Here is a 26,587-nt window from a genome sequence, read left to right as displayed (position 1 = left end):
TAAATGGAGCTAACTTCCAGTTGAATTTGTTTTTTTAAACAAAATACATGCAACTATCATGTGAAACAGACCTGAAGCTACTCAAATTTACTTCCAAAGAAGCTATTCAGCAAAACAAATATCCCAAGATGCGTATGTGTCAATGTTTAAGCAGAACCTCATGTAAAGACATGACCCAATGTGTTCGGGCTGTGCAAGCTGACACCAGGATCCAGTCTGAGCCTCCAGCAGGACACCAACACGCGGAAGCTGTAAGCCTGCCCCTTCCGATGGCCATATAAATCCTGGGCACTGGACCATTATTCAACACTCCTGGGTCGGATCTGTTTAGAAAGATCTTAGCAGAACCGCTTCCCACAAGTTATCAGAATGATTGTGTCGACAATTTTTCTCAGTTTGTTGCTGACTTTCTTATCATGTGAGTGTTTTTTGTTCAAGTCTCTCTTTGTGACTGTCTCAATGTTAGTCTACGGCAGGAATGTAAAAGACTCAGCTATCATTTCATCAGCATTAATGCTCATGGTTTATTTGTTTTCTTTTTTAAAGGTGTCCAGTCGGAGGTTGTTTTGACCCAGCCAGAGGCAGAGACTGGCCGTCCCGCAGGCAGCCTGAAACTGACCTGGAAAACCAGCGGCTTCGATCTTGGCAGCTACGGGATGAGCTGGGTGCGACAGGTTCCCGGACAGGGTCTGGAGTGGCTGGTTCGCTACTATAATTCAAACAGCAATGACTATGCACCAGCGATTAAGGGTCGATTTACTGCGTCCAAAGACACTTCAAACAACATTTTCGCGTTGGACATGGAGAACCTGAAGATCGAAGACACCGCCATCTATTACTGTGCAAGAGACCACAGCGAGAGGAACCAGGGCTGGATCCGTTCAAAAACAGCTCGAGGGAACATTTTGTCAATTCTATCATAAACTGACGGTCAGTACGAGTTTTAAATGCAATTATACCAACTGCAATCTGAAGCAGACCTCAGGCTGCCTCTTACAAAACTATCAAAGAGGAAATGTACCATTTAAACTAGCAAACTGGTGACACATTGGGACAATGTTTTGGGCATGTCATATGTACTGCTAACACTTCCATCAATTAAATGCTCGGACAAAATGTTCGTTTTAATATATCTGACAGCTCAGGAAATCACTGCTAATTGTTATGTCAACTATGGCATTCATTCTAAACATGATCAGTACTAAATGGCTCTTTCAAATGAAAATTGAGACCTCGAGTAAAGAACAGAGAATGAGTGTACTGGTCTACATCATTGTGATACTACAGTGGGTCACAGTGTTGTGCACAGCGACATCCTCATACAAAAACCACTGACAAGTGTTTATCTCAAATTGGTGATTTCTACCATGGCAGGAGTGAGAAATAATGTGAGATGCAATTTAAACGCAATCCAGTAGTGCTAGTTTGTACAAATGTATAATTTTTTCTACCTTCTTCGTGTTGATTGTCAAGTTAAATACAGACCAAACCTGGAAAAGTATTCCAAGCTTTCAAAATACAATGGATCGTAAAAGCTGAAATAACACACTGAATCATTTTTAGAGGAGTCTGAATCACTGCTTTCCAGGAAGTGAAGAAATTCTCTGCATTTTACAGTTTACAGTCTGTCATAGTATTTGACACAACGTGTCTCACAGTGATATAACTGGGGTGACACTGCAATTATGACCAATACAAAAACCTATTCAGCCTCCATTGTTTGAAACTAGTCAGTGATTACTTCTACAAACCGTCTCAACTTGCAGTGCAGTATTATTTCTGTCCGGCTTTGTGCCAGTATCACTATTTAATTTGTAAAGGTGTTGGGTAATTATTGATACACCAGTTGGTGATTTTGCGAATCAGCTCATGTGTTACTCTGTGAAGTATAAAACAGTATTAACATTAATCAAGAATGTTCAGAATTCACTAGCGCAATTATGTGATGAAGATTTATCGTGACTTTATTTTGCCTGTGGTTCTGAAAATTTAAAATGATGTTAGATTTTTGATTTGTTTTATGCAGAGCTAGTTATTGTGTGACCCAGTCCAGAGAATGTAACACTGTGACTATCTTGAATACTGGGGCCAAGGGACCATGGTGACTGTGACTTCAGGTAAGACCCTTGAACTTTCTTAGTGACTTTTTAAAAGCTTTCTATTCATGTGACTAATTTCTGAATAAAATGAAACTCAGATTCTGTGCTGAGTTTGGTTTGGTTCGGATTGATTTTTGTTCAGACTGATTACAGACTTCAGTTAAGGCTCAGCAAATAATTACAGTGGGGATGATGGAGTCAGTTACTCGGTGTATCTCTTTTTTTGACCAGATGGGCATTGTGTGTGGCTGGGTTACTTGAAACACCTAATGTCTCTTAATCAGTCAGCTATAAATAATGTTTAATGTCAGTGACACCCTGACTGTGAGTTTTATTATCAACAACAAACGCTAAGAATTCAAAGATGTTCGGGATATTACCAAACATGATTAAAATATGCTAAAATATCATTATTCACTTCTTGAATATATGTTCTTACTCTGATTATATTTTCGCATTTATTTTGTTACTTAGTTGATGACAAGCAGGTTAGAAACTGTCATAAAATTTTCTTGCGGTGCTATATTGCATTCTGTTGATGAGATTCTGAGTTTGTTTTACTTGATTCTGTTGAATTGAGTTGATTGGATTTTGGCTTTGTTTTAGTTGATTCGGTTTTAACTGTGTTGATTGGATCCTGACTTTGTTTTTACTTGGTTTTGTTGAATTGTGTTGATTTGGCTTTTGAAATTGTTTTATTTGATTCCGTTGAATTGAATTGTTTGCATTCTTATTATGTTTCATTCAAATCTGTTGTTCTGAGTTGATTGGATTCTGATTTTATTTTCCTTGATTCTGTTTAATTGAGTTGATTGGATTCTTATTCAGTTTGTTAAATTGATCAGCGTCTTCATGCTTTCTGTAATCAGTGTTTTCTTTCTGGTGAGGAGATTGACTCTTTGGATTAGTTTTCATTACCAATATTTGTGAAGTCCTTTGGTTTTTCATGAATCATTTCTGCATTGTTTAAACTTATATGACACATTTTTCTCTGCTTGATTGAAAACATTACATCCATTTGTAACGGTCTGAAAAACAACTTCAAGCAGAAACCCAGAAGTGTGAGAAATGAAAAAAACGAGTTTTTAATGCATTGACTTTTAAAAAAAACTTAGTTCTAATTGTAAACTAACTGAATTTTGTTTTGAGTAGCCTCATTCAAAATCAAATTTGGGACTAAAATCTGAAACTGCAGAATTGGTCAGATTATGTAATTGAAATGACTTAAAATTATACTGTGTTAATATTTGTCCGTTCAGTAATTTTGTTTTGGCCATGAAGTGATTAATCAATATATGACTTCAACCGCTCTACTGTGCGCTGCACAAGATTGTCACAATCAGGAAGGATGTACAGGTTGGAAAGAAGTTGAACTGTTGCCAGAAACGTTACAGCTTTAAGTGTTAAGTCCCCTCACAAACAAGGTTGCTGTTATGACTTGTTATTTCTATTCAATTTAATCATTAGTTTGCTGGATTCTGAGCAGGTTTGTCAGACTTCAATTTGTTTTTTTTTTGTGAGGTTGCATCATGTTCTTGGTTCTTTTGAAAATGTTTGCAGAGCGAGTTGTGTTGATCACTGTGTTGTGATCTGGTGATCGTTGATCTGTTGAGAAGGGACTGTGCTTGGGTAACATTAAATATGTTATATTTGGGAAACTGTTTTTGGTTTCTACATTGTTTTTGCAATGTTAACATGGTTGGTGACAGTGAACCGCTCCAGGTACCTCATTCAATGCAATCAGCATCCGAGGTGAAATTTCATAAAGCCTATTATTAAGTGAAAGGCAAATCGCAAAGGTTTTAGAAATGAAGGGAAAACAGATACCTTCGGGCGCCATTTTTACTTAAAAGTAATAATTAAGGATTAATCTAATCCATGCTTTACAATCCAAATTCAGAACTCCACTATCTAGTTCAATCACAAGGTCTGTCTTTAAACTGTTTACAAGTCATAGAGAAATATAAATAGAATTTCAAATGTGTAATGTTCTAATAGTTCTTGCTCTTGAGCAAAAATGCCATGACTGTGTTATAATTGATCAAGAAACACCTTTTAATTCCGCTGTCCACTACATACGTATTTTTCTGGCTGGAAAAGATCATTAGCAAAGACCATTTGGAAATTCTGCTCAATTCTATGAAGAACAGGTCAGTTTCACTGCTTTGATCAGTTTCACACGTAACTTGAGTTAATTAATTGTTATGTCCCTGATTAAACTTGATTTGCAGGATAAAAATAAAACATTAACTGAATTATTTAATCTGCACAGGTGTTCCCAATCTGTGCATTTTAAATAAATAGTTACATTTTACAACACAATTTCAACTGAGAAGTCATTCTTTCGGAAACAACTGCTATCGTGAATTATGTGACCAAGGCTAAATTTTGAATTAATTAAAATAATCCACTCGCAGGGCAGCATGGTGCCTCAGTGGTTGGCACTGCTGCCTCACAGCACCAGGGTCCCAAATTCGATTTCACCCTCGGGTGACTGCCTGTGTGGAGTTATTTATTTTAATTAATATACTTGACCGATTTATTGCAATGTAGCGATCGGAAGGAATTGCTCACATTAGTTAAATGTGACAATCATTTAGATTAGATTTCCAGCAGTATGTATCGGGCCATTTGGCCCAACAAGTCCACACCGACCCTCTGAAGAGTAACCCACCCAGATCCATTCCCCTACTCTATATTTACCCCTAATGCATCTAACATTATGGACGATATAACATGAGCATGCACATCTTTGGATTGTGGGAGGAAACCCACACAGACACAGGGGAGATTGTGTAAACTCCACATAGGCAGTCACCCGAGGCTGGAACCGAGCTTGGGTACCTGGATCTGTGAGGCAGCAGTGTCCACATTTACTTAGACATCCGCTAAAGTGGGCAACTCCAGACAGAAGCATGTTTTCAATTCATACCTTTTTAAACATTTTCGTTCATTAAAAACAGTTAACAAGAAAATGACCTTGCCCTAATTCCTTCAACAGAAATGCTTTCCACACTGGAAATGCAGCATTGACTTTATGCAGTGCAAGCAAAATCTCCACAGTTCGAGGAACGTTTTAAAAGTATGTAACAATAATTTAGAGAATAATCCATTTCCTCCTCAATAATTTTGTTAAATATTATGACTTATTAATTTTATTAACTCAGTGGTTATTTATGTTCATTGTGAACACATTCTCGTTCATATTAATCCTCTGGTTAGTTCCTCTGATGAATGTTCAATTACAGTGAATATATTTGACGTGAGGAGTTGAGCAATGTATCCTCTAGGATTAAATCTGTTGTGCAGTTTGTTTCCGTGCTATCTCCGACTAACTTGTCAACGGTCCTGACCATTTGTAAATTGTCCAGTTCGGAGACCTGAATCTCAGGCGGTTCAATTTTATCTTGAGCTTCAAAACCACTTTTATCTGCCAGAAATACAATATTCGATTAGGTGCCTCAGAATTGAGAGCCCTGACTAAGTTGTTCCAATCAGAATGAACGTTTCAGGAACAAAAGGCAGATAGCAAGAGTTTTGTAATTGGTTGTTGGCAACAAGAGATATTTGATTGAGTGAGGCAGAGGGAAATATGCTGTATATTTTCTTTGTGCCTCAGTTATGCAGGACATGTTCCGTGGCACAATGTAGAATCAAAATTTTTTTGCATCTTATTATTTGAAAACCTATTATCAGCTTTTAATGTCACCGGCAACGGTCATATTACACTTCAAAACATTTTAATCTTTTCCAAACTAAGTAGACCGTCTGGTGCAGCAACATTCACAAGGGAAAGATGATGGGAGTTCTAGGTTGGAATCCAGTGACAGTGAATTGATGGCAATGCAATTCCTAGATTTATTCCTCTGTAGTTCCCATGGAGTTTGAATAATTTGGAGCTGCTGTCAAAGCATTCTTGGATAAATGTTGAAATGTTACTTTCATTGTACAAAAATTCTGGAACAATCCCTGGTTGTTGGAAGGTGATAATAACTAACATGGTTTATGTATTGTCAAAACAGGTGGGCTGTGTTCTCCGTGATAGTGTCAGGCTCATTGTGTTCAGGTGTGTTGTGATGTTGCAGTAGAGTCCCTGATTCTGTGCCAGGTGGCCTGTGTTCACTTACAACCTGTTAGAGAGGTATGTAACACAATCTCTTATCAGGTTACTTCAGTACAAGAAAGCAGATTAACATGGTTGGGTGTTTGTTGGAATTCCACTCACAGAGGCCAACGAAATCTATTCAATCGCTGTCCTGACTTGTGTCTCTTTCATATTAAACAGAATTTTGGTGGTTAGCAGCTTTTCCCAGATCAATATTTGTTCACAAGCTTTTGGGCATCGCTAGATGGGGTTAATGGAGTAAGTGCTCAAAGAAATCGCAGCTTTTGACTTGCTGTTCTAACAATATCATTTATAACTAATCCAGACTGAATCATTTTCGAAGCATATTTGATTAGATTATGCTTCGGCTGTTTTACTTTATATTAAACCAGTGCTCTAGCTGAATTTGATTGTTCAGTACGGTGGGAGTTCCGCTGAATCCAACACTTGCTGCAGCTGGTGATAGCTTTTCAGTTGGTTTTCAATTGCTATCTCAGACCATCCGGTACCTCTGCTAAGAATTATTTTTCCAACAGGAGTCAAGCCAACGTAATCACTGTTTATCTCAACAGGTGTGAGCTCTTGTGCCAAAAACATGAAAACAATTTGGTGAAGAGCGGGGGTGGGGGGGTCTCTGGATGCGAAAGGTAAACCTTGCCTTCTCTCCACAGGAGCTGCTAGACCTGCTGAGTTTCTTCAGAAATTTCTGTCTTTATTTTGGTTTTCTAGCATTTAAAGTTTGTTGTTTCATTGAAAAATGTTGTGTTCGATGAAACACGTTCTTCAAAGAAAAGATGCATTTGAACAAATTGAGAATGTTCAGAAAGATGGAATATCAGAGAATCATTGAATTGGAGCGCCCTGATCTAAAGTGTAGTTTCACGAGAAACTATTATGAAGTAACAACACACTCCAGAGCGCAGTGGCTGCTGTAATTGGGTGTAAGTTATTTTGATCTCTCAAATAGAGAATGTCAATGATCCCGTTCCAAATAATCAACAGAAGGTTTTTTCTAAAGCATGTGTGAAACAATTAATGTGTTGAAATATTTTAATAAAAAGTGTTCACCGCCAGTGCTAGCTTAATGAATGACACAATGATAGGAAGGTCGGAGCAAGAGGAGTGCACTCAGCCCCTCGAGCTGTTCCACCACTTACTTAGATCATGGAGCATCTGTGAGCTAAATCCACAGGTCTCCCTTTGGCTAAAACTCTTCAACACCTTTGATTAACAAGCACAAAATATCCCAGGTTTACTGATTCGACTGCCCGTAACAAAGGAAGACACAATTTCTGAAAGACATTCCTGTGAGTACTGTGACACAATGAGGCTGGAATTAATTGCTCATGAAAGTAAACCTTAAATCTCTGACAATTTCCAATTGAAACATCCCAATCATCATATTTCTTTAATTTAACACTATACTTCCCTGGAATAAATAAATATAATGTGTGATTGCCTTGCTAAAAATGAGGGAAGCTTCATTCCGATTATATGATTAAGAAATAGCTCTGCTCGTTCAGTGAAAACACAGTCAAATCACACAAAAGGAAACTACGTCATCTTGTGTAGACACACAAGTGCCTCAAATAATTTTCAATTCTTCCAGTGGTTGTTTGAATCTCTCGACAGGTGTGGAAGTGTCAGACTTTTTATATCGCCTTGAGAAACCAGTTGTCATCAGTCTATTTGAATTGCTGAAGTTTGTGTGGTATTGGCACATTCACAGCGCTGTTAGGAAGTGAGTCCCATGGCTGTGATTGAGGAAGAGGAAACGGCAGAGAAATAGTTGAGAGTCAAGTTGAAGTCTAATTTGGAGGAGAGCTTTCAGGTGAAGCATTTACACGCATGTGCGCCCTTATCCTCAAGGATCACAGTTTTGGAACATGCTGCTGAAGGGACATGTCAGCATGCAAACTGGAAGCTGAAAAAGGCCCCTCGGCCCCTCTAGAATGCTACTCCATTCATGGGATCATCATTAATCTTGCTGCTCACCAGTCCTCCCAACACACCTATAACATTGAACCTGATTGTTTACTGTTCAACAAAAGAATGGTGAACCTTTGGAATTCTCCACCACAGAAATTGATTGAGGACAAAACATTAAATGATTTCAATAAGGAGATAGATTTCTTCAATCCTTAAAAAATGCTACGGATATGTGGTAGAAAGGCAAACAGGGTACAATATTGGTTGAAAGTCATGAAAACATTGAATGGGACATGGTTTGTAAGTTTGCACGTAACGCCAACATTGGTGGTATAATTGGCAGTGAAAGTTATCGAAACGTACAATGAGATCTTGATTAGCTGGGCCAATGGGCTGAGGAGTGGCAGATGGAGTTTAATTTAAATGAATACGACGTGTTGCTTTTTGAGCAGACAAATCAGGTCACAACTTACAGAGATAATGGTAGGGCACTGGATAGTGATGTTAAACACAGTGCCCTGAGGGTCCAGACTCATAGAGTCTTACAGAGTTAATGGTAGGGCACCGGGTAGTGATGTTGAACACTGAGGATCCTGAGGGTTCAGACTCTTACATTCTTAAAAGCGTTGTCTCAAGTACCGAGTGTGTTGAAGGTGTTTGGCACATGTACCTTCATTGGCCAGAGCACTGAGTGCAGGAGTTAGGGCTTCATGTTGTAACTGTCCAAAACATTGGAATGAACTGCCAGGGGAAGTGGTAAATGCAGAGATAGGTCCAACATTTAGAAGGCATTTGAATAGCTACAGGAACTGGGCAGGTCTGAATGGATATGGGCCAAAGACAGGCAAGTGAAATTACTTTAATTTGGGAACTCTGGTCAGCATGGATGAGCTGGACCAAAGGAACTGTTTCTGTCCTGTATGATTTTATGACTCACTAACTTTATGGTGGAGTAGGCTCAAAGTTGGAAGGTGGTGAGCAAGTGAGGGGCTAGATAGGGAATGTGGGAGAGTTTGGGCTGGTAGGCTGTGAGGTGTTGGCTGGCTGCTGGGTAAGTTTGCATGCACTCTGTCTGGCAAGGTGGCATCAAGGTAAATGGTAATGGTCACAGGATAATTTGATCGAATTGTGCTTGGTAGGTGAGGGGTAGTTTGAGCTGAAATGCAGGAGGTCTGTCTTTGCCAGGCTGGTTTATGGAGAGGTGAGCAGGATGCCAGGCTGGTTAGTATAGAGGTGGGCAGAGTGCCAGGATGTGTCAGGGGTGGAAGGTCACTGTAATGAAGTGACAGGTGGACGTGTTGTCAAAATGCAAAGCTTGGAGTCTGGCAAAATGGTAGGTTGTAAAGCACAGATGCGAAAGGAGCTAGGATTCAATGTGCACAGGTTGACTTGGGTAAGATGAGAGGTCAGTGATCAAGGACTGAGGTCATGTGGGCTTTTGTCAGAGGTTGTGAAAATGATGGTGCCAGGTCCAGTCAGGGCCAGATTCACCATGGGCCAGGTGCAGGGCGGCAGGAGTGTAAATGAGTTAAAGGAATTGTGATCATATGTCCACCTGGAATATAGAACATAGAACATTACGGTGCAGTACAGGCACCGTAATACTGCCCTCAATATTGCGCCGACCTGTGGAACCAATCTGAAGCCTATCTATCCTACACGATTCCATTTTCATCCATATGTTTATCCAATGACCTTTTAAATGCCCTTAAAGTTGGCGAGTGTACTATTGTTGCAGGCAGTGCGTTCCATGGACCTACTACTCTCTGAGTAAAGAAACAACCTCTGGCATCTGTCATCTATGTCCTCTCCTGCTAGCCATCACTATTCAAGGAATAAGACTTTCACTGTCCACCCTCTGTTTATCTTTTATGTCTCAGTTAAGTCACCTCTCAACCTTCTTCTCTCAAATAAAAACAGCCTCAAGACCCTCATCCTTTCCTAATTAAACCTGCCCGCCATACCAAACAACATCCTGGTAAACCTCCTCTGAACTCTTCCAAAGCTTCCACATTTTGTCTATAATGTGGTGACCAGAACAGTACACAATACTCCCAAGTGCTGCCACACCAGAATCTCGGCCTTCTTAACAACTCTATCAAACTGGCTGGCAACTTTTAGGGATCGATGTACATGGACACCGAGATCTCTCTGCTCAGCTACACTACCAATATGGATTGCCTTGGATGTGTTTCGTGTGATAGGGGTTGTGTGTTCCGGGCATGAATGGGTGTATAGCAGGGTAGGGTTTGTCAATGTGAGTGGAAATTTAGGTCAAGGCAGAGTAAGTGCAGTGGTTAGTCTGAAAGATGAGGTTTGGTGGTGAACTGCGTGTCAGTTTGATAATTATTAAAGTTAAAGATCATTTCTTAATTTCTCAAATCATATTTACGTAAATACTCAGCTGTAACACTCCAAAGTCTCTGAACCTTAATGGTCCTCCATTTTTCAGGGGCATCCAGAATTCAGATAATTGTAAATTAGATGTTTCAACTTCCAGCCAATTGGCATGAGTTCAGCCGTGACAGCCATCCTCCTAGTCCCAGTGCTCAGCTCCTGCCTGTGCTGCTGCTGCAGAGACCTCTCTCCCAGTGAGAACATTCTGCCTTGCATTGATAAGTGAGGAAGGCTCACTGGACCTGATTTCCAAGTATAGGGACGACAAACACGAGGGGACACAACTTTAAAGTGAGGGGAGATAGGTATAAGACAGATGTCAGAGGTAGTTTTTTTTACTCATTGAGTAGTAAGGGTATGGAATGCTTTGCCTGCAACGGTAGTAGATTCGCCAAGTTTAAGTACATTTAAGTTGTCATTGGACAAACATATGGATGTACATGGAATAGTGTAGGTGGGATGGGCTTCAGGTTAGTATGACAAGGCAGCGCAACATCGAGGGCCGAAGGGCCTGTATTGCACTGTAATGTTCTATGTTCTATGGTTCACTCTGATTTCTCTCCGGGGGTACTGCCAGCTGTTGGGTATTTCCAGCAGCACGGCACCGAGTGGGGCAGCACGCTGGTTCCGTGGTTAGTGTTGCTGCCTCACAGTGCTAGGGACTCGGGTTCCATTCCAGCCTTGGGTGACTGTCTGTGTGGAGTTGGCACTTTCTCCCCATGTCTGTGTGCGTTTCCTCCCACAGTCCAAAGATGTGCAAGCTGGGGCAATTGCAAATGTTGTGTTCAGTGATTGGGAGGTTCGGTGCATTAGCCAGGGTTAACTGTATCATAATAGGGTAGGGGAATGGGTCTGGATGTGTTACTTTTCAGAGGGTAGGTGTGGACTTGTTGGGCCAAATGGCCTGTTTGTACATACTGTAGAATTTCGATAAATCTGCATTTCCTTGGTTTGTATTTTGTGAAACGTCTCTGCTCTTCACAGCAATCCAGTGAAAGTGTCAGTTGGTGAGATCTTCAAACAGTTACTGGGGTGCGATCAGGATGTTCTTCTTCCTAAATTATGTGGTAACGGTCAAGGTCGAGGGCATGTTTCTAAAGAGGGAACCAATGATCATGATCAGCAACTGGTAGGAAACAAAAATAAACCCCAGTTATGCTGTCGACTTCAGCGGGAGCATACTGGCAAACGTTTACAGCTGAGGATACATTTGAATAACTGATAAGGTCAAATTAACAGAAACTAACATGCTCAGTTGGTCATTCTATTGCAGAGACACCATCTCCCCCCACGCTTTATGGCCTGGTCTCCTCCTGTCAGGAGCACAACACCGGTTCTGTGATCTTTGGTTGTTTGGCGATGGATTATTCCCCTGACGTCACCAAGGTAACTTGGAAGAAAGGTGGGGAGCTAATCAAGACTGGATTGAAGACTTATCCATCAGTGAGAAACAAGAAGGGAACCTACACCCTGAAAAGCCAGTTAACCCTGCCCGAGTCAGTGGTAGAGTGCCCCAGCAAAACCTACTATGAGGTTCAACACAGCGGGTCACACAAGAGCAAAGTAATGCCATGTCCAGGTAACAGAGATAAACAGATCATCTGTGATTAACATGAATAAGGCATTATTTATAACAGTTTTCACAGAATCACCTTATACAGCACAGGGAAAAGGCCATTTGATCCACCCAATTCATGCCTATCAATAACAGCCACCTAACTATTCCAGTCTCATGTGCCAGCACATGATCCATTGCCTTGTGTGTCTTGCCCTTGCAAGGATACTTCATACTTATTATGAGGGGCTCAGTCTCTGCATGACTTGTAGGTGCTGAGCTCCAGGCTAACACCACCCTCTGTTTGATTTAGTTTTCCCCTGAGATCCACTTGGAACCTCCTGGCCTTACCTTCACAATGTGCGCCTGAGGCATTGACCTCTCCATCAAGGGGAAAGGTTTCATCCAGTTTACCCTGTCTATGGCTAAAATAATTCTAGACATCATGATAATCTTCTCCCTAATTCTCCTCTGCTTCAAGGAAAAGCCCTATGTATCTAATCTAGTTTCATATATAAAACCCTCCAACCCAGGCAAGATCCTGGCAAATCTCATCAATACTGCCTTCAGTGTAATCACATTCCTTCGATAACATGCACACAACGCTTCAGTATGGCCTAACCAGTGTTTTATTAAGTTCCAGTATCATCTCACCACTATTCATTGTCAATGTCTAGGCTAATAAAAGCAAATATCCTCCCACTTTCTTAGCCTCTTTATCCAGACGACAGAGTACTATAGGGGATCGGTGGATACATGCACCAAAGATCCTCAGGCCTTTCCAGGGTTCCACCATTCCAAACTTCATACCTCACAGATTCTTCTGCCGAATTACATCACCTTACATTTATTCAGAATAATTTCCATTTGCAACTTTTCTCTTCACATACAACCAACCCTTTTATATCCTCCTGCAATCTAAAGCCATTATGCTCATGACTTACCAACATGACAGTTTGCATTTCATCTGTGAATTCACAGGTTAATCCTCCTAAATTTGAGTCTCAATCATTGGTATGTAAGAGAAATAGCAAGGAAATCAACACCAATCCCTACAGAACACCAGGAGATATAGATTTACAGTCACGCAGACACCCGATGACTGTTATCACCTGCTCCCACCACTCAGCCAGTTCTAGATCTAATCTGTCAAATTAACTCGGGTCCCATTGGCTCTGATTATTGCTATCGTCTGGACATCGAGTTATCTCTCTGAAAACTATGATCAAATTGTTACACATGACTTCCTCTCAATAAAACAGTGCTGAAAAGTGTTGATTTAACTTCCAAATGAAGACTAATTGCACTTCTCAATAGTTTCCTTACCACTGAGACTAGCTAGACAGATCTGTGGTTTCATTATTTATCCCTTCCTTCGACCTGCATAACAGTGCAACGTTGGCTGATCTACACTCACTTGGCACAACTGCTGCGGCCAGACAGGAATTCTAAATTATTGTCAGCGACCCAACTATTTCATCCTTTGCATCGTTCAACAGCTTGGTATACTTTTCATCTGCCCTGGAAATATAACCACTTTTCGTTCAGCAAGACAACACAGAACATCACGTCATGTGTCCTAATTTCTGAAAACTACATCACAACACCCCTCCATGATTTCTGTCCCCACATTGTCCCTCTTACCGTGAACACTGACACAACAATTCGTTTTGACCACAACCTAATCCTCTGGCTCCACTCCAATAATAACACTTAATGGGCATTACTGTTTCCCGAATAATTCTTTTATTATAAATGAGCCTGTAACTTTTAAAAATATATTCCTTTATTTTGACTGCTATTATTTTCTCATGGTCCCTTTTGCTCTTCTCATTCCTTTGTCTTTCAAACTCCCCCTTGCACATTCTATACTCCATATTAGTTTCTATTGCTTTGAGATTTCAGTATAGGCCGGAAGCCTCCCTTGTTTCTCTTTATCTCCCCCTCCATGCCCTTTGGTGTCCAGAGCCCGCTGCATTCTTAGTCCCACGCAGTGGCTTCCTGGGAAATGTCCTCCCTGTGATTTTCCTATCTCTTTCTTAAATGTGTCACACTGCTCTGACTCAGATTTACCAATAAGTGTCAGCTTCCAGTACACTCTGGTCGAGTCATTACCTGATCTTACTAAAATTGTCCTTCCCCTTTTCAGAACTTTGGGCCAATTTCTATTCCTTTGCAGGACAATGTGAAATCCAACTGATTTACGATCACTGTCTGCAAAGTGCTCCACCATTGATGTTTTACCCACTGGGTCGACTTCATTCCCTAAAGTTAAGTTCAGGTTCACCCCTCACTTGCAAGGTCTGGATTAAAATTCTCTGTATTAAACACATACTTTGTTCAAATATTCTTCTGGGGGCATTTTCAGAATTGTGCTCCCTCTACATTTTTGACAAAATGAATATCCAAGCCTATGCTGAGTAAGTTAAAAACTTCTTTTCTCGTTCCCCTATTTAATTTACACGTCTCGAAAATTTGCCCATGTATTTGCACTTGGTCTTTTGGACCTATAGTAACGTCTGTCGTGCTCTCCCAGTAGTTATGTTTGCTGTATTTTGGTTTTGAAGTACTGTCCATTTGCCTTTGATTGAGGAGGTATCCATGATTTCATTTCTCTTTACAGCCGAAAATACTCTTGTCAGAATTGCGACAGAAGCAACATTCTGTACCGCACATCCCCGTCCCCATCCTTTTCCATCTTTCCCTGTCTCGCCTGAAGGCACTAAATCCTGGAATGTTGAATAGCCACTCCTGCCCGGCTCTTAATATGTCTCCGTGATAGCAACCGCATCATTTCCTCATTTATGCCGGTAATTCGTCTGCCTTATCATCTGACTCTGTCATGAAAACGAATACCATCCAACGTTGCTATCTCCCTTCTGATGATACCGGCCTATAGTTTCTATGCGTCCTTGACTCCCTTGCTGTGTCCTCTAAGTTTAGCCTTTCACATTGTCCTGCTGATCTTTCTGTGTGGATCCCAGCTTCTCCAGCACTCTGCACAATTATGATTCTTGTATCCATTAACCACAAGAAACCTTGATCTATGAGAACTGATTGTATTTGTTATGAAATTCGTCGGATAATGTATGTGATGTGTTTCCTAACGGTCCAGACATTCTCCCACCAACCCTTCTCCTAACTGTGAGCTCCAGTGAAGAAATCACAAGCAGCAAGTTTGCAACCGTCGTCTGTTCAATCATCGAGTTCCATCCGAAGTCAATCTCCGTGAGTTGGTTGAAAAATGGCCGACCCTTGGATTCTGGCTTCTTCACGTCTCCCGTGTGTGAGGCAAACGGAAACTTCTCATTGACGAGTCGGCTGATGGTCCCTTATGGTGAATGGTTCAACAGTGCGGTGTACACCTGCCAGGTCACTCATGGAGAGAACATTCAAAGTAAAAACATCACCGCATTCCAGGGTAAGAGACGCATACTGAGAGAGCTACAAATCATTCTGAACTCTGATGTGAATCAAACACACTAATTCATCAGGCGTAGTAAACAGCACGGTACAACTTCTCGTTTCTCAACTTGCCACGTATCTCATTTCATTTTGAGTGTTCCATTAGCATTGCTCATAATTCAACATTTTGGCAAGTCAGAAAAGCATGTTTCCTCTCTGTTGAAGATAGATATATAGATAGTGAGCTTTGTTAAATAGTTTGTTGCCTCACCATGCTGGGAGAGGTATTCAGAGTGCTGAATCCTTGCCTGGTAGCCGCTTCAAGGATAAGTTTGGGGGTGGAGGGGGGCTTTGGGAGAGATATCTGATTGAAACATAGAAAACACTGAGAGACTGAGGTCGAGTGAACGTGCAATAGGTGTTTTGACTGTTAGGCAAGACTAGAACCTAAGGGCACAGTCTCAGGGTCAAAGAGGCACCGTTTAGAACTGAGATGGGGAGGGATTTCTTCAGCCAGAGGGTGATGAGTCTGTGAAACATGTTGCTGCAGAGGGCTGTGGAGGCAAGGCCATTGTGTGTATTCAAGCCAGAGATAGACCGGCTCTTGTTTAGTACGGGAAGAAGACAGTAGAATGGCTTTAGCCCGGCAGGTCGATTTTCCTGCTCGTCGGATGCTGCCTGACCTGCTGTGCTTTTCCAGCATCATTCTGATCTAAATTCTGGATTGGCCGAACAGCCTTATTCTGATCCTCTATCTTATGATGTTGTGGTCTCAAAATGACGTGGTTAAAATATGCAGGGACCCTTACTTGAAAATAAATCAAAATGCGTTCAATGCTTCATTCCCTGCTCAGGAATGACCTGTTGGCCCTGGACACTGTACGACATCGATTTCTATCTGGTACTGAGCTCTTTAACTTCATTTATGGGATCAGACCACAGACCAAGTGGGTATCACATTTGATGAACTGGGGTAAACGTGATCTCACTGAGCTTTTTTAAGATGCTCTCTGTATTTAGTGGATGTGACAGGAGAATAAATTCTGGTAAGAATGCTACAATAGGAATGAATGAACTAGGAACTCGAGACAGGCTGATTTAGCCTGGTTTGGGGTGGTGATGTTTACACATTGAGTAGTGGATGTCTATAAAATTAGTGCACATTTCCATCGCGTTTGTAGATTAATTTAAGACGCTTTTGTTTGTTTTTATTTCTCCCCTGCTCTACGAAGAAATTTTAAAATGCAGCTTGGTAAATAAAGTGAAAGTACAGACCAGTTATGAACTAACTGAATGGAGGGAAAGACTTAAGGAGATGGGTGTCCTTCTTGATATCCAATGCTGTACTCAATGTCTTGTTTTCAGATCTACTCCAAATCAGCTCACGAGGAATAATGACATAAATTAGAGAATGACATCACACCAATAATGCGAAGTATTTTGATCACGTTAAATATAATGAACTGAATTTCCATGGCTGCTCACCGCTCCTGTAACACTTTAGAACTCTGCAAAGAGAATAATTATTATTTATTATAACTTGTCCAAAGTTTGGGATGCGATTTGGCAGTCAGTGTGATCAGCAGCACTTACACCTAAGGGTTATGAACATGGAAATGAACTAATTATATTCAGATTACTCTTGTCACAAGTATCAATAGATGGTCTTAAGTGAGAGACAAACTCTGAAAGAAAGGTAATTCCATGGGTTACATGATGGTACCTTCGATGATTTTACTTTTTTCATAGGTTTCACTTGTTACAAAGCCAGTGTTCTGTAGGACTAATTACACAAGGTATGTCATAGGTAATAACAAATGCTTTCACAGATCAAAATACATCAACAATGGTAAGCATCGTTTCAGCAATGGTTGGAGTTGCCATTTTGAAGGTGGTGTCTTCACACTGTGTCGAAGTAATCTGAAGATTGGCTGTTTGTATCAGAAAGGGGCATTTTTTCATTGACTTTGATTTTTGTTTCATAGAAGATACCGAGTGCCACGTCAACACCGTTAATATCCTCCCAACGCCATTAGAACAAGTCTTACTGGAGGCGACGGTGACGTTAACCTGCGTTGTGTCCAATCTTCCTTCTGGAGTCAGCGTGACCTGGACACAAGAAAAGAAACCTGTGAAATCAGAGATTGCTGAGCAGCCTGGACAGAATCCCGACAGCGTGATCAGCAAATTAGACATTTCTACTGAAGCCTGGCTGAGTGGCGTTACTTTTGAATGTGTGGTGTACCATCAGAATCTACCGACTCCGCTGAGCGACTCCATCCACAAGGAGAAAGGTGAGCGGTGATATTAAAACACAAAGCATCCCATGTGTAATCCAGATCCAGTTACATCAATGACAGGCTTTGAATGGTAATGAACAAACACCGTTAGGAGCATTAATGATGCATCTGAAGGCAGGATAGCTAGGTAGCTGCTTAGGAAAAAGATGGACCAAAGGATATTGTATTCTGATTAAGTCAGATAAGATGGGAAGAAGCCAGGGTTTTGACGTCACCATCAGCAATGACAGTTGGACAGAATGCCGTTGTTGTGGGCTGGAAACATGGAGGCAACTTTCACATTCAACTTTATTTTTTTTTACTGAACAGAATGTGTACCATACTGCTCCTTTAGAAAACGAAAGTGAATAAATCCCAAATTAAACATGGCGTATTTTAATATTTAGTGAAATTGTGATATTGGTTCAGGATTTTTTGGTTGATTTATATTTGTCTCAAATATTCTGCAGTGATTAATCCGCTGGAGCCATCAGTGTCGGTCCTTCTGCCCCCAACAGAAGAAATCTTCTCTCAGAGGTTTCTCTCCCTCACCTGTTTAGTGAGAGGTATCTCCCGCCGAGAGATCTTCGTCAAGTGGACAAACAATGACAAGCCGGTGAATCCCAGTATCTACAAGAGCACCGAGGTGATGGCGGAGAGTGACAACACCTCCTTCTTCATGTACAGCCTGTTATCCATTACAGTGGAAGAGTGGGCCAGCGGTGCTTCTTACTCCTGTGTGGTGGGACATGAAGCGATTCCATTGAAGATCATCAACAGAACAGTCGACAAATCCAGCGGTAAACCAATTTTCATAAACATTTCACTTGCACTGATGGACACTGTTAATTCATGTCAATAGAAATCTCAAAGTTGCATTTAATAATTCAACAAAAGTAATAAAGTTTCTTTTTTCCCCTCCAGTTGTGAGTTAAATACTGAATTAGTTGTTTCTCACTATGACTTACATTGCATCTGTATAGTTAAAGTGGATTATTAACAGTTCTCGGACGAGTGTCTTGTGCAGTTAATGTTCTCTGCTCAGATACACCCTGGGTCAGAGACAGAGTAAAGCTCACTCATTGCACGATTCCGCCAAGTACCTTATCCATCCTAAATGCCTCTGTGACAAAATCGGACAATGTCCATCTTATGTCAAGGGTCGAGCACGAGTTTTGAACTTGGTGTCCTTGATTCCCCCGATTGGACATTCTTACAAAATTCATGTCAGTTCTAAAGAGCCACATTGCACCAATTGGAAATGTAAATTTAAGACACTTTAAAATTAAATTTGATTGGAACATACCAATCTTAAAGAGTGCAGAACAGTTTGAATGTAACCTTTATTTCTGGGGAAATTCCAGGGATCTTGCACCAGCGCATGAGTTGACAGAATGTATCTTAACTTTCACACCAAAGAGAATTGACAGATAGGTTGTCGTGGAGCAGAGGGGAGGGGAACGATGAATGGTCTGTCCTCTTGCTCCCTGTGCAGAGTTTTAATGGTAGATGTTCTCTGTAATGCAACCCAGTTACTAACAGGAACAGTCAGCTTCTTGCTTACTGTCCAAAGATTTAACACTTCCATGCAAAATTATACGTTTGAAACATGTTGGACACTCTTGGCTCTGTAAACAAATGATTAACATTGATTCCCATAATCCAAAACTGGTGTTTGTATCGTCCCGGTTTGAATTCCATAGTTTTGTGTCAGTTTTCTGGAGCACATGGGATCAATTCTGGTATTCGAATACCTGATATCATTTTGTTTCACATACAGAACACAAGTAGACATTTTCTAATAAACATATTCAGAAATGTTATCTCTGGGGCAGTGGGGATTTGAACGCACGCCTTTTCTCTCAGAGACAGAAATTCTATCACTGCAACAGAAGAGTTGGTCATAAAATGCTTATCTCTCCACGACGATGGGAAATGTTTCCTACAACACCAATGTTAAATCTAATTATGGGCAATCCAGTAAAATTAGAACAATAAATCAGAATAATAAAAATTGCAGTCTGATATAAGAACAGATACAGAGAGATGATCGCAAATACACACGCAATGACACATATACGGGCTCTCACCTAAAGACACATATTTATGTGCACACTCAAATGTGCAAATAGATAAGATGTCACACATGCATGCTCGCACAGAGCCACACATACAAGTGGTACTTGAACACTCACCTATGATCATACAAAAACTCACATACACCGAATGAAAATCATTTGCACAAATGAACAGGGGTACTCACACATAACTATGAGAAACATAGACACACGGTAACACACAAATGGGCATGAATACATATACATTCATACAGCACAATGCATACAGACATACATGCATGAACACAGAGATACAAATTTTGAAAAATGTCCTCCCACATGTCAACTCACGCAGGCACGTAAGTGCACAGAGATAAATATTAATATCATTATTTTCCCATTTTCAGAATCACAAACATACGATGACAAGAAGCAGCTTAATTAGTTATTTTTAAACCACATTGATCAGCATGTATACAATATCACACGTACACACAAATTCAGAGTCTCGCATGCAGACACACAAGTGCAGAGATGAACAAATAGAGGGCGTTTATTAAATAAGGATAATGGGCACAAGCGTCAGCAAGCATCCACAAACAATAACACAAACAAGCTGTTCAGGGGATGGTTTGGGAAAGATTGCCACACAAGCAAACATCATCATATAAATATAAACATCCATCAAAACATAACATTGCATGCTAATATTTATTAAGCATAAACATGAAAATAACCTAGTTTAGGTAGGATCTGAAACAGACACATAAGCACACATTTTAGATAGCACTAATGAAAAGTGAACACTCACAAAGACATTACAAGATAAGCATAGGCAGCAACGAAGTGGCATATTAGCATGATGATGCTTACACAATGTGAAAAGACCAAAAATTAGGTGCACAAACACATGAGCACACCAGCAGTAAAGGAACAGGAATATGTTTATTCATGCACAGACTCCAACATGGGCGAGAGTGAAGTAAGAGACTCTCATAACCACATGCACAAACATTAAAGGGAAACCAAACACACCAAGCAGTAAATCAAATAAATTAAGGGACACGTGTACAAAAACTCATTCCTAAATATACAGATCCTACAAACAAAAATATGAAGCAATGTCCTGACTGCGATGTCACTTATATTCATGATTTACCAAGCAATTGGTCACCAATACATAAAGATGAGAATCACATTAGAACTTTTATTCAGTGATGGCCAACAATTTTCAACTAAAGTGCTGTCACAGCCTATATTTAAAATATAATGTTTTAATTAAAATAATCATTCGTAGTAAGCATTCCTCAAGTAATATTATCCTTAGATAATAGATGAAAAGAAAAATAATTTAAATCGTTCTGACATGGACAATGAAGAAAGAACATGTGCAGTTAGTATTTGTAATTTCTTGCTGAGAGTCAATAATGCACTAATAGATACAGATAAGAGTCACACTTGAGAAATACCTGACTGCTTTATGAAGATGTAATGGTCTCTAGTTACATGACTTGGAGGCAGGTAGATCGATCTGGATCAATAAACAATCTCAATGCGTTCCCTCGGCTTTATATTCAATAGATCGCACTTGGATTGAAGACTATGAGGATGATAACAGCAACATCTGGACAACTGCTTCCACGTTCATCACCTTGTTCTTCCTGAGTATTTTCTACAGCGCTGCCGTCACTCTGGTGAAGGTGAGAATAATCACATCTTTCTCACGCCAAGCAGCCCAATATGTTTTGTGAAATCTCTAAGTGTGCCTTTGAATAAACATTAAATCTGAAAGTCCCTGATCATAAATATCTGCGTCATTGCTTTATCTCTCTTTTCCAAGTTAAGTAAATGAGTTGTGGAGCCCTTTGATTTTCCTGATCTCCTTATCAAGGTCTCTGAATTCCCAATCTCCAATCTGTCCTGTTGCTGACTCTAACAGTGAGATGACTTCAGTTTATCAGCGTGTAACTGAGACAATTATTGATGGATTTTCCTTTTTACATTGATATCTTTGACATGGTTGTGGTGGAAAGAATTTGTAGCTTCCCAGTTGTTTGAAGCCCGTTTGTTTTGTTTTTATTTGTTCCTTTCTCAGAATGGTTGCCTACACTTTCTGCTGAGCCTTTGTATTCCCTTTCTTGTGACTGTTACTGATGTACAGAAAATTCCCACCTCACATCGCATGTGTTCTCATCTCAATGTGGCATCCAGCCATTATATTCTCTTCTGTTAGCTTTTACATCAACTTTTTGGATAAAAATGCTTTCTGAAATGGTTAATAAATCTCGAATGAATATTCACGAACCTTGAGTTTGCTGAATTCTTTCTTCAAGGCCAGTCAGTAATAATACATTTTCCTCCATCCAATTATTTTCCCAGCCAAATACTTTCACTTGTTCTGTTTGGTTGTGTTTCATCCAGTCATTTAGTTTAATGCTGCGCTACCATGCAGCCCACTAATGTAAATACATCTTTCACACGATATGCCTGATGGAACACTCCAGAGGCAGAATGATTAGAGAACATTTCCTCTTATGCACAAGGGTCATGTAATCTTACAAATTAGGAGCTTTGCTCCACCAGAAGCCGATAAAATGCAGGCAAAGGAGTTTGAAAGTTTACTCTACACAGGCTAAACTAAATGTACTCCCAAAGTGGGGACGGCCCTGGGTTAGTAATGCAGAAATCGCCACCTAAAGCGACCAACGAAACATTCATCAGCCAAAAATATCAACGTTCAGTCAGGTATTCAGACACAACACGTGCACAGTCCAAGGGCGGATTCTCAGAACTGGAGATTTTCTCACACATAAATCTCATGGAGCACAATTCCTGGGATCTACTTGACACACCACACCTGTCAAATCCCAGAGAATGAGACAGATCTATCTGATAAAGGGATATTACTGAACAGCAACCCTCAAAAATAAAAAATCAGAGGTCGATGTTGATCAGGCAAGGCACAGCTCATGAGTACCTGAAATATTCAGCCATTGAGATCCATATGACGCAAGACGGAATTGAGAACCAATCACAGCAACTGGTCACAGAGTCTGGAAACTATCAGCAGAGGAGAACAGTCCCAATTTCTCAGAGTCGGTGAGGTGTATCATCCCGGGAATAGTATTTTGAATCAGTCACACACCAAATCGCTTAACTTCGCATTTTTTCAAAAACGTGGCACCTGAAAATAGATGCAATATTCCAGGTGAGACAAGAGACTGTTTTATTTCAGTTTAACATAATTGCTTTGTGTTTGTTCTCTACAGCGTAGGGTGATGAAGCTGGGTTTATTTGCTCTTCTGTCCATGTGTCATGGTACATTTCCTGATTTGTGCACATACACGCGGATGATCCTCTGCTCCTTCACCCCTTTGGGTTTACACCCTTCCTATTGTATGTTCCCCTGAGTTCATCACAAAACAAAGAAGCACGTCACACCTCCCTGAGACTGAGATCTATCTGACACACCGATATTAATGAATAACAATCCTCAAAACGTATAAATCACAGGTTGATTTCGATCAGGGAAGCAGAGATTAGAAGTTCTGGAAACCCTGCTGCTTTCCATGTCCTTTCCTACAACCCCTCTGTCAAGCCTTGAAGCTCTTAGCTGTTCTTCCAATATCCTAACATTTTATTTTAAATTACTACTAATATTTTTCTGTAATTTTGCATGATAGACCAAAGCACAGGTTGAATCAACAAGGACTCCAAACACTGAACTCTGAGAACGTACACGATAAGGCAATCTACATTCTGAAACGGCAAACACCCGTTAACAAATGGTTAACAAGTACAAAACAGCGGGTGAGATTAACTTGAACTCATCAAAATAAAAGGCAAGTAATCTGGAGGTAGAGCGGTATAGGCAAGACCTGGGCAGACAGAATGGAGTTCGTTTTTTAAAATTCTTGTTTCTATCCAGAATTTTCCTTCCACACAATGTAATCTTTTATTTCCCATCACCCAAGTCACCCATAGTATCTTTACTTTCAGCTACTAACCATCACCAGTAAATTGAATAATTTACGTTCAAAGGCCCCTCCCACCATGAAAGGGACGGCAGAAGTAGGAAGAACTAGAAGGAGATTGGAGTCAATTTTTCTTGTGGTGAAACATTACTACTGTTCTAACACAAGGGATTTCTGAGGAATGGTCTAGTGAAGCTATGTGGATAGAACTCAGAAATAAGAAAAGCATGATTACTTTGATGCGATTGTAATAGTGCCCCGGTCGTCATAGTGAAATTGAGTAGCAAATATGTCGAAAGATCTTATTTAGACGTAAGAATAATAGTATTGTAATAATAGCAAATTTTAACCTTCCAAACATAAAGTGGGACAGCCATGGTCTTCAGAGCTTGGATGGTGAGGAATTTGGTAAGTGCTAAAGTCTATTTTCTTCATTAATATGCGGAAAGTCAGGAGGCATGGGATAGAGGGAAATTTGGCCAATTGGATAGAAAACTGGCTAACCGGTCGAAGGCAGAGAGTGGTGGTAGATGGTAAATATTCAGCCTGGAGCCCAGTTACAAGTGGAGTTCCGCAGGGATCAGTTCTGGGTCCTCTGCTGTTTGTAATTTTTATTAATGACTTAGATGAGGGAGTCGAAGGGTGGGTCAGTAAATTTGCAGATGATACGAAGATAGGTGGAGTTGTGGACAGTGAGGAGGGCTGTTGTCGGCTGCAGAGGGACTTAGATATGAGGCAGAGCTGGGCTGCGGAGTGGCAGATGGAGTTCAACCCTGCCAAGTGTGAGGTTGTCCATTTTGGAAGAACAAATAAGAATGCGGAATACAGGGTTAATGGTAGGGTTCTTAGTCAGGTGGAGGAACAGAGGGATCTTGGGGTCTATGTACATAGATCTTTGAAGGTTGCCACTCAGGTGGATAGAGTTTGTAAGAAGGCCTATGGAGTATTATCGTTCATTAGCAGAGGGATTGAATTCAAGAGTCGTGAAGTGATGTTGCAGCTGTACAGGACTTTGGTTAGGCCACAGTTGGAGTACTGTGTGCAGTTCTGGTCGCCTCACTTTAGGAAAGATGTGGAAGCTTTGGAGAGGGTGCAGAGAAGATTTACCAGGATGTTGCCTGGAATGGAGAGGAAGTCGTACGAGGATAGGTTGAGAGTTCTCGGCCTTTTCTCGTTGGAACGGCGAAGGATGAGGGGTGACTTGATAGAGGTTTATAAGATGATCAGAGGAATAGATAGAGTAGACAGTCAGAAACTTTTTCCCCGGGTACAACAGAGTGTTACAAGGGGACATAAATTTAAGGTGAAGGGTGGAAGGTATAGGGGATATGTCAGGGGTGGGTTCTTTACCCAGAGAGTGGTGGGGGCATGGAATGCGCTGCCCGTGGGAGTGGTAGAGTCGGAATCATTGGCGACCTTTAAGCGGCATTTGGATAGGTACATGGATGGGTACTTAATCTAGGTTAGAAGTTCGGCACAACATCGTGGGCCGAAGGGCCTGTTCTGTGCTGTATTGTTCTATGTTCTATGTTCTATGTAACTACCACAGAAGGAGCAAACCTGACCTACTCTTGTGTTATAAGGCAGGACAAGTGACTGAATGGTTAGTAGGGGAGCTTTTTGGGGCCGGGGTCATAATTCGATTAGTTGTAAAATATTTATGGAAAGGTTTGGCATTATATATAAGTTAAAGTGCTTAATTGGACGAGGGCAAATTTTGATAGTATGAGACAAAAACCTTCAAGGGTTGATTGGAGTAGACCGTTTGCAGCTCAAGGGGTGGCACAGTGGTTAGCACTGCTGCCTCACAGCGCCAAAGACCCGGGTTCAATTCTCGCCTCAGGTCACTGACTGTGTGGAGTTTGCACGTTCTCCCCGTGTCTGCGTGGGTTTCCCCCGGTGCTCCGGTTTCCTCCCACAGCCCAAAGATGTGCAGGTCAGGTAAATTGGCCATGCTAAATTGCCCATAGTGTTAGGTCAGGGGTAAATGGAGGGGTATGGGTGGGTTGCGCTTCGGCGGGTCAGTGTGGACTTTTGGGCCGAAGGGCCTGTTTAGATTAATCTAATCTAAACGAGAGTTAGGAGGCGTGATGTTTCTGTTAGTGTGAAGATAAGGCTGGTAAGAGGAGGGAACGCTGGAGGAATAAAGATATTGAGGCTCTGGTTCAGATTAAGAATGATTCGTATATTCGACATCGAGAACTGAGATCAAGTGAATCCCGAAGAGTACAAGAGGTGCAGGGACATTGTGAAGAGGGAAATGAGGAGGGCAAGAAAGGAAAATGAGATAACCTTGGGAGATAATGTTAAAGATAATCCAAAGAGATTCGACTAGTACATTAAGAGCAAAGGGGTGAATCATAGAGTCAAAGAGATGTACAACTTGGAAACAGATCTTTCAGTCTCACTCGCCCATGCTGACCAGATATCCTAAACTAATCTTGTCCCATTTGCCAGTACTTGGCCCATATCCTTCTAAACCCTCCTATTCGTCTACACACTCAGATGCCTTTTAAATGTTGAAATTGCACCAGCCTCCACTGCTTCCTGTGGCAGTTCATTCCATACACACCATCCCCTACATGAAAAAGTTACTCCTAAGGTACTTGCAACTTTTTCCCCTCTCAATCTAAACCTATACTCACGAGTATAGGTTTAGACGAGACTCCACCCACCCCAGGGAAAAATACCTTGTCTATTCACTGTATCCATGCCTCTGATGATTTTATAACCTTTATAAAGTCACCCCTCAGCCTCCAACGCTCCAGGGAAATCAGCCCCAGCTCA

General features: G+C 40.9%; 1 pseudogene and 1 gene segment (V, D, J or C); both read left to right on the top strand.

Moving 5' to 3' along the window:
• Positions 1-22,124, top strand: part of LOC148142419 (Ig heavy chain C region-like) — a 58,332-nt gene extending 36,208 nt beyond the window's left edge. Inside the window, 6 exon segments of the C gene segment in view lie at positions 2,027-2,117; positions 11,804-12,109; positions 15,201-15,506; positions 17,476-17,784; positions 18,240-18,569; positions 21,408-22,124. Coding sequence covers positions 2,099-2,117; positions 11,804-12,109; positions 15,201-15,506; positions 17,476-17,784; positions 18,240-18,569; positions 21,408-21,577 — 1,440 coding nt within the window.
• LOC122552336 (Ig heavy chain V region pseudogene) lies at positions 326-923 on the top strand (annotated as a pseudogene). The gene is made up of 2 exons (XR_015752030.1): positions 326-418; positions 547-923. The product of XR_015752030.1 is annotated as an Ig heavy chain V region pseudogene (transcript).
• Positions 22,125-26,587: the final 4,463 nt, after the last annotated feature.

The sequence above is a fragment of the Chiloscyllium plagiosum genome, unplaced genomic scaffold (genome assembly GCF_037043375.1).
Source record: "Chiloscyllium plagiosum isolate Xiang-an unplaced genomic scaffold, Cpla_swu_hap1 HiC_scaffold_29, whole genome shotgun sequence".
NCBI classification, from domain to species: Eukaryota; Metazoa; Chordata; class Chondrichthyes; order Orectolobiformes; family Hemiscylliidae; genus Chiloscyllium; species Chiloscyllium plagiosum.
The sequence above is the reverse complement of the archived record's forward strand: the minus strand, read 5'-3'. Positions and strand labels throughout refer to the sequence as shown.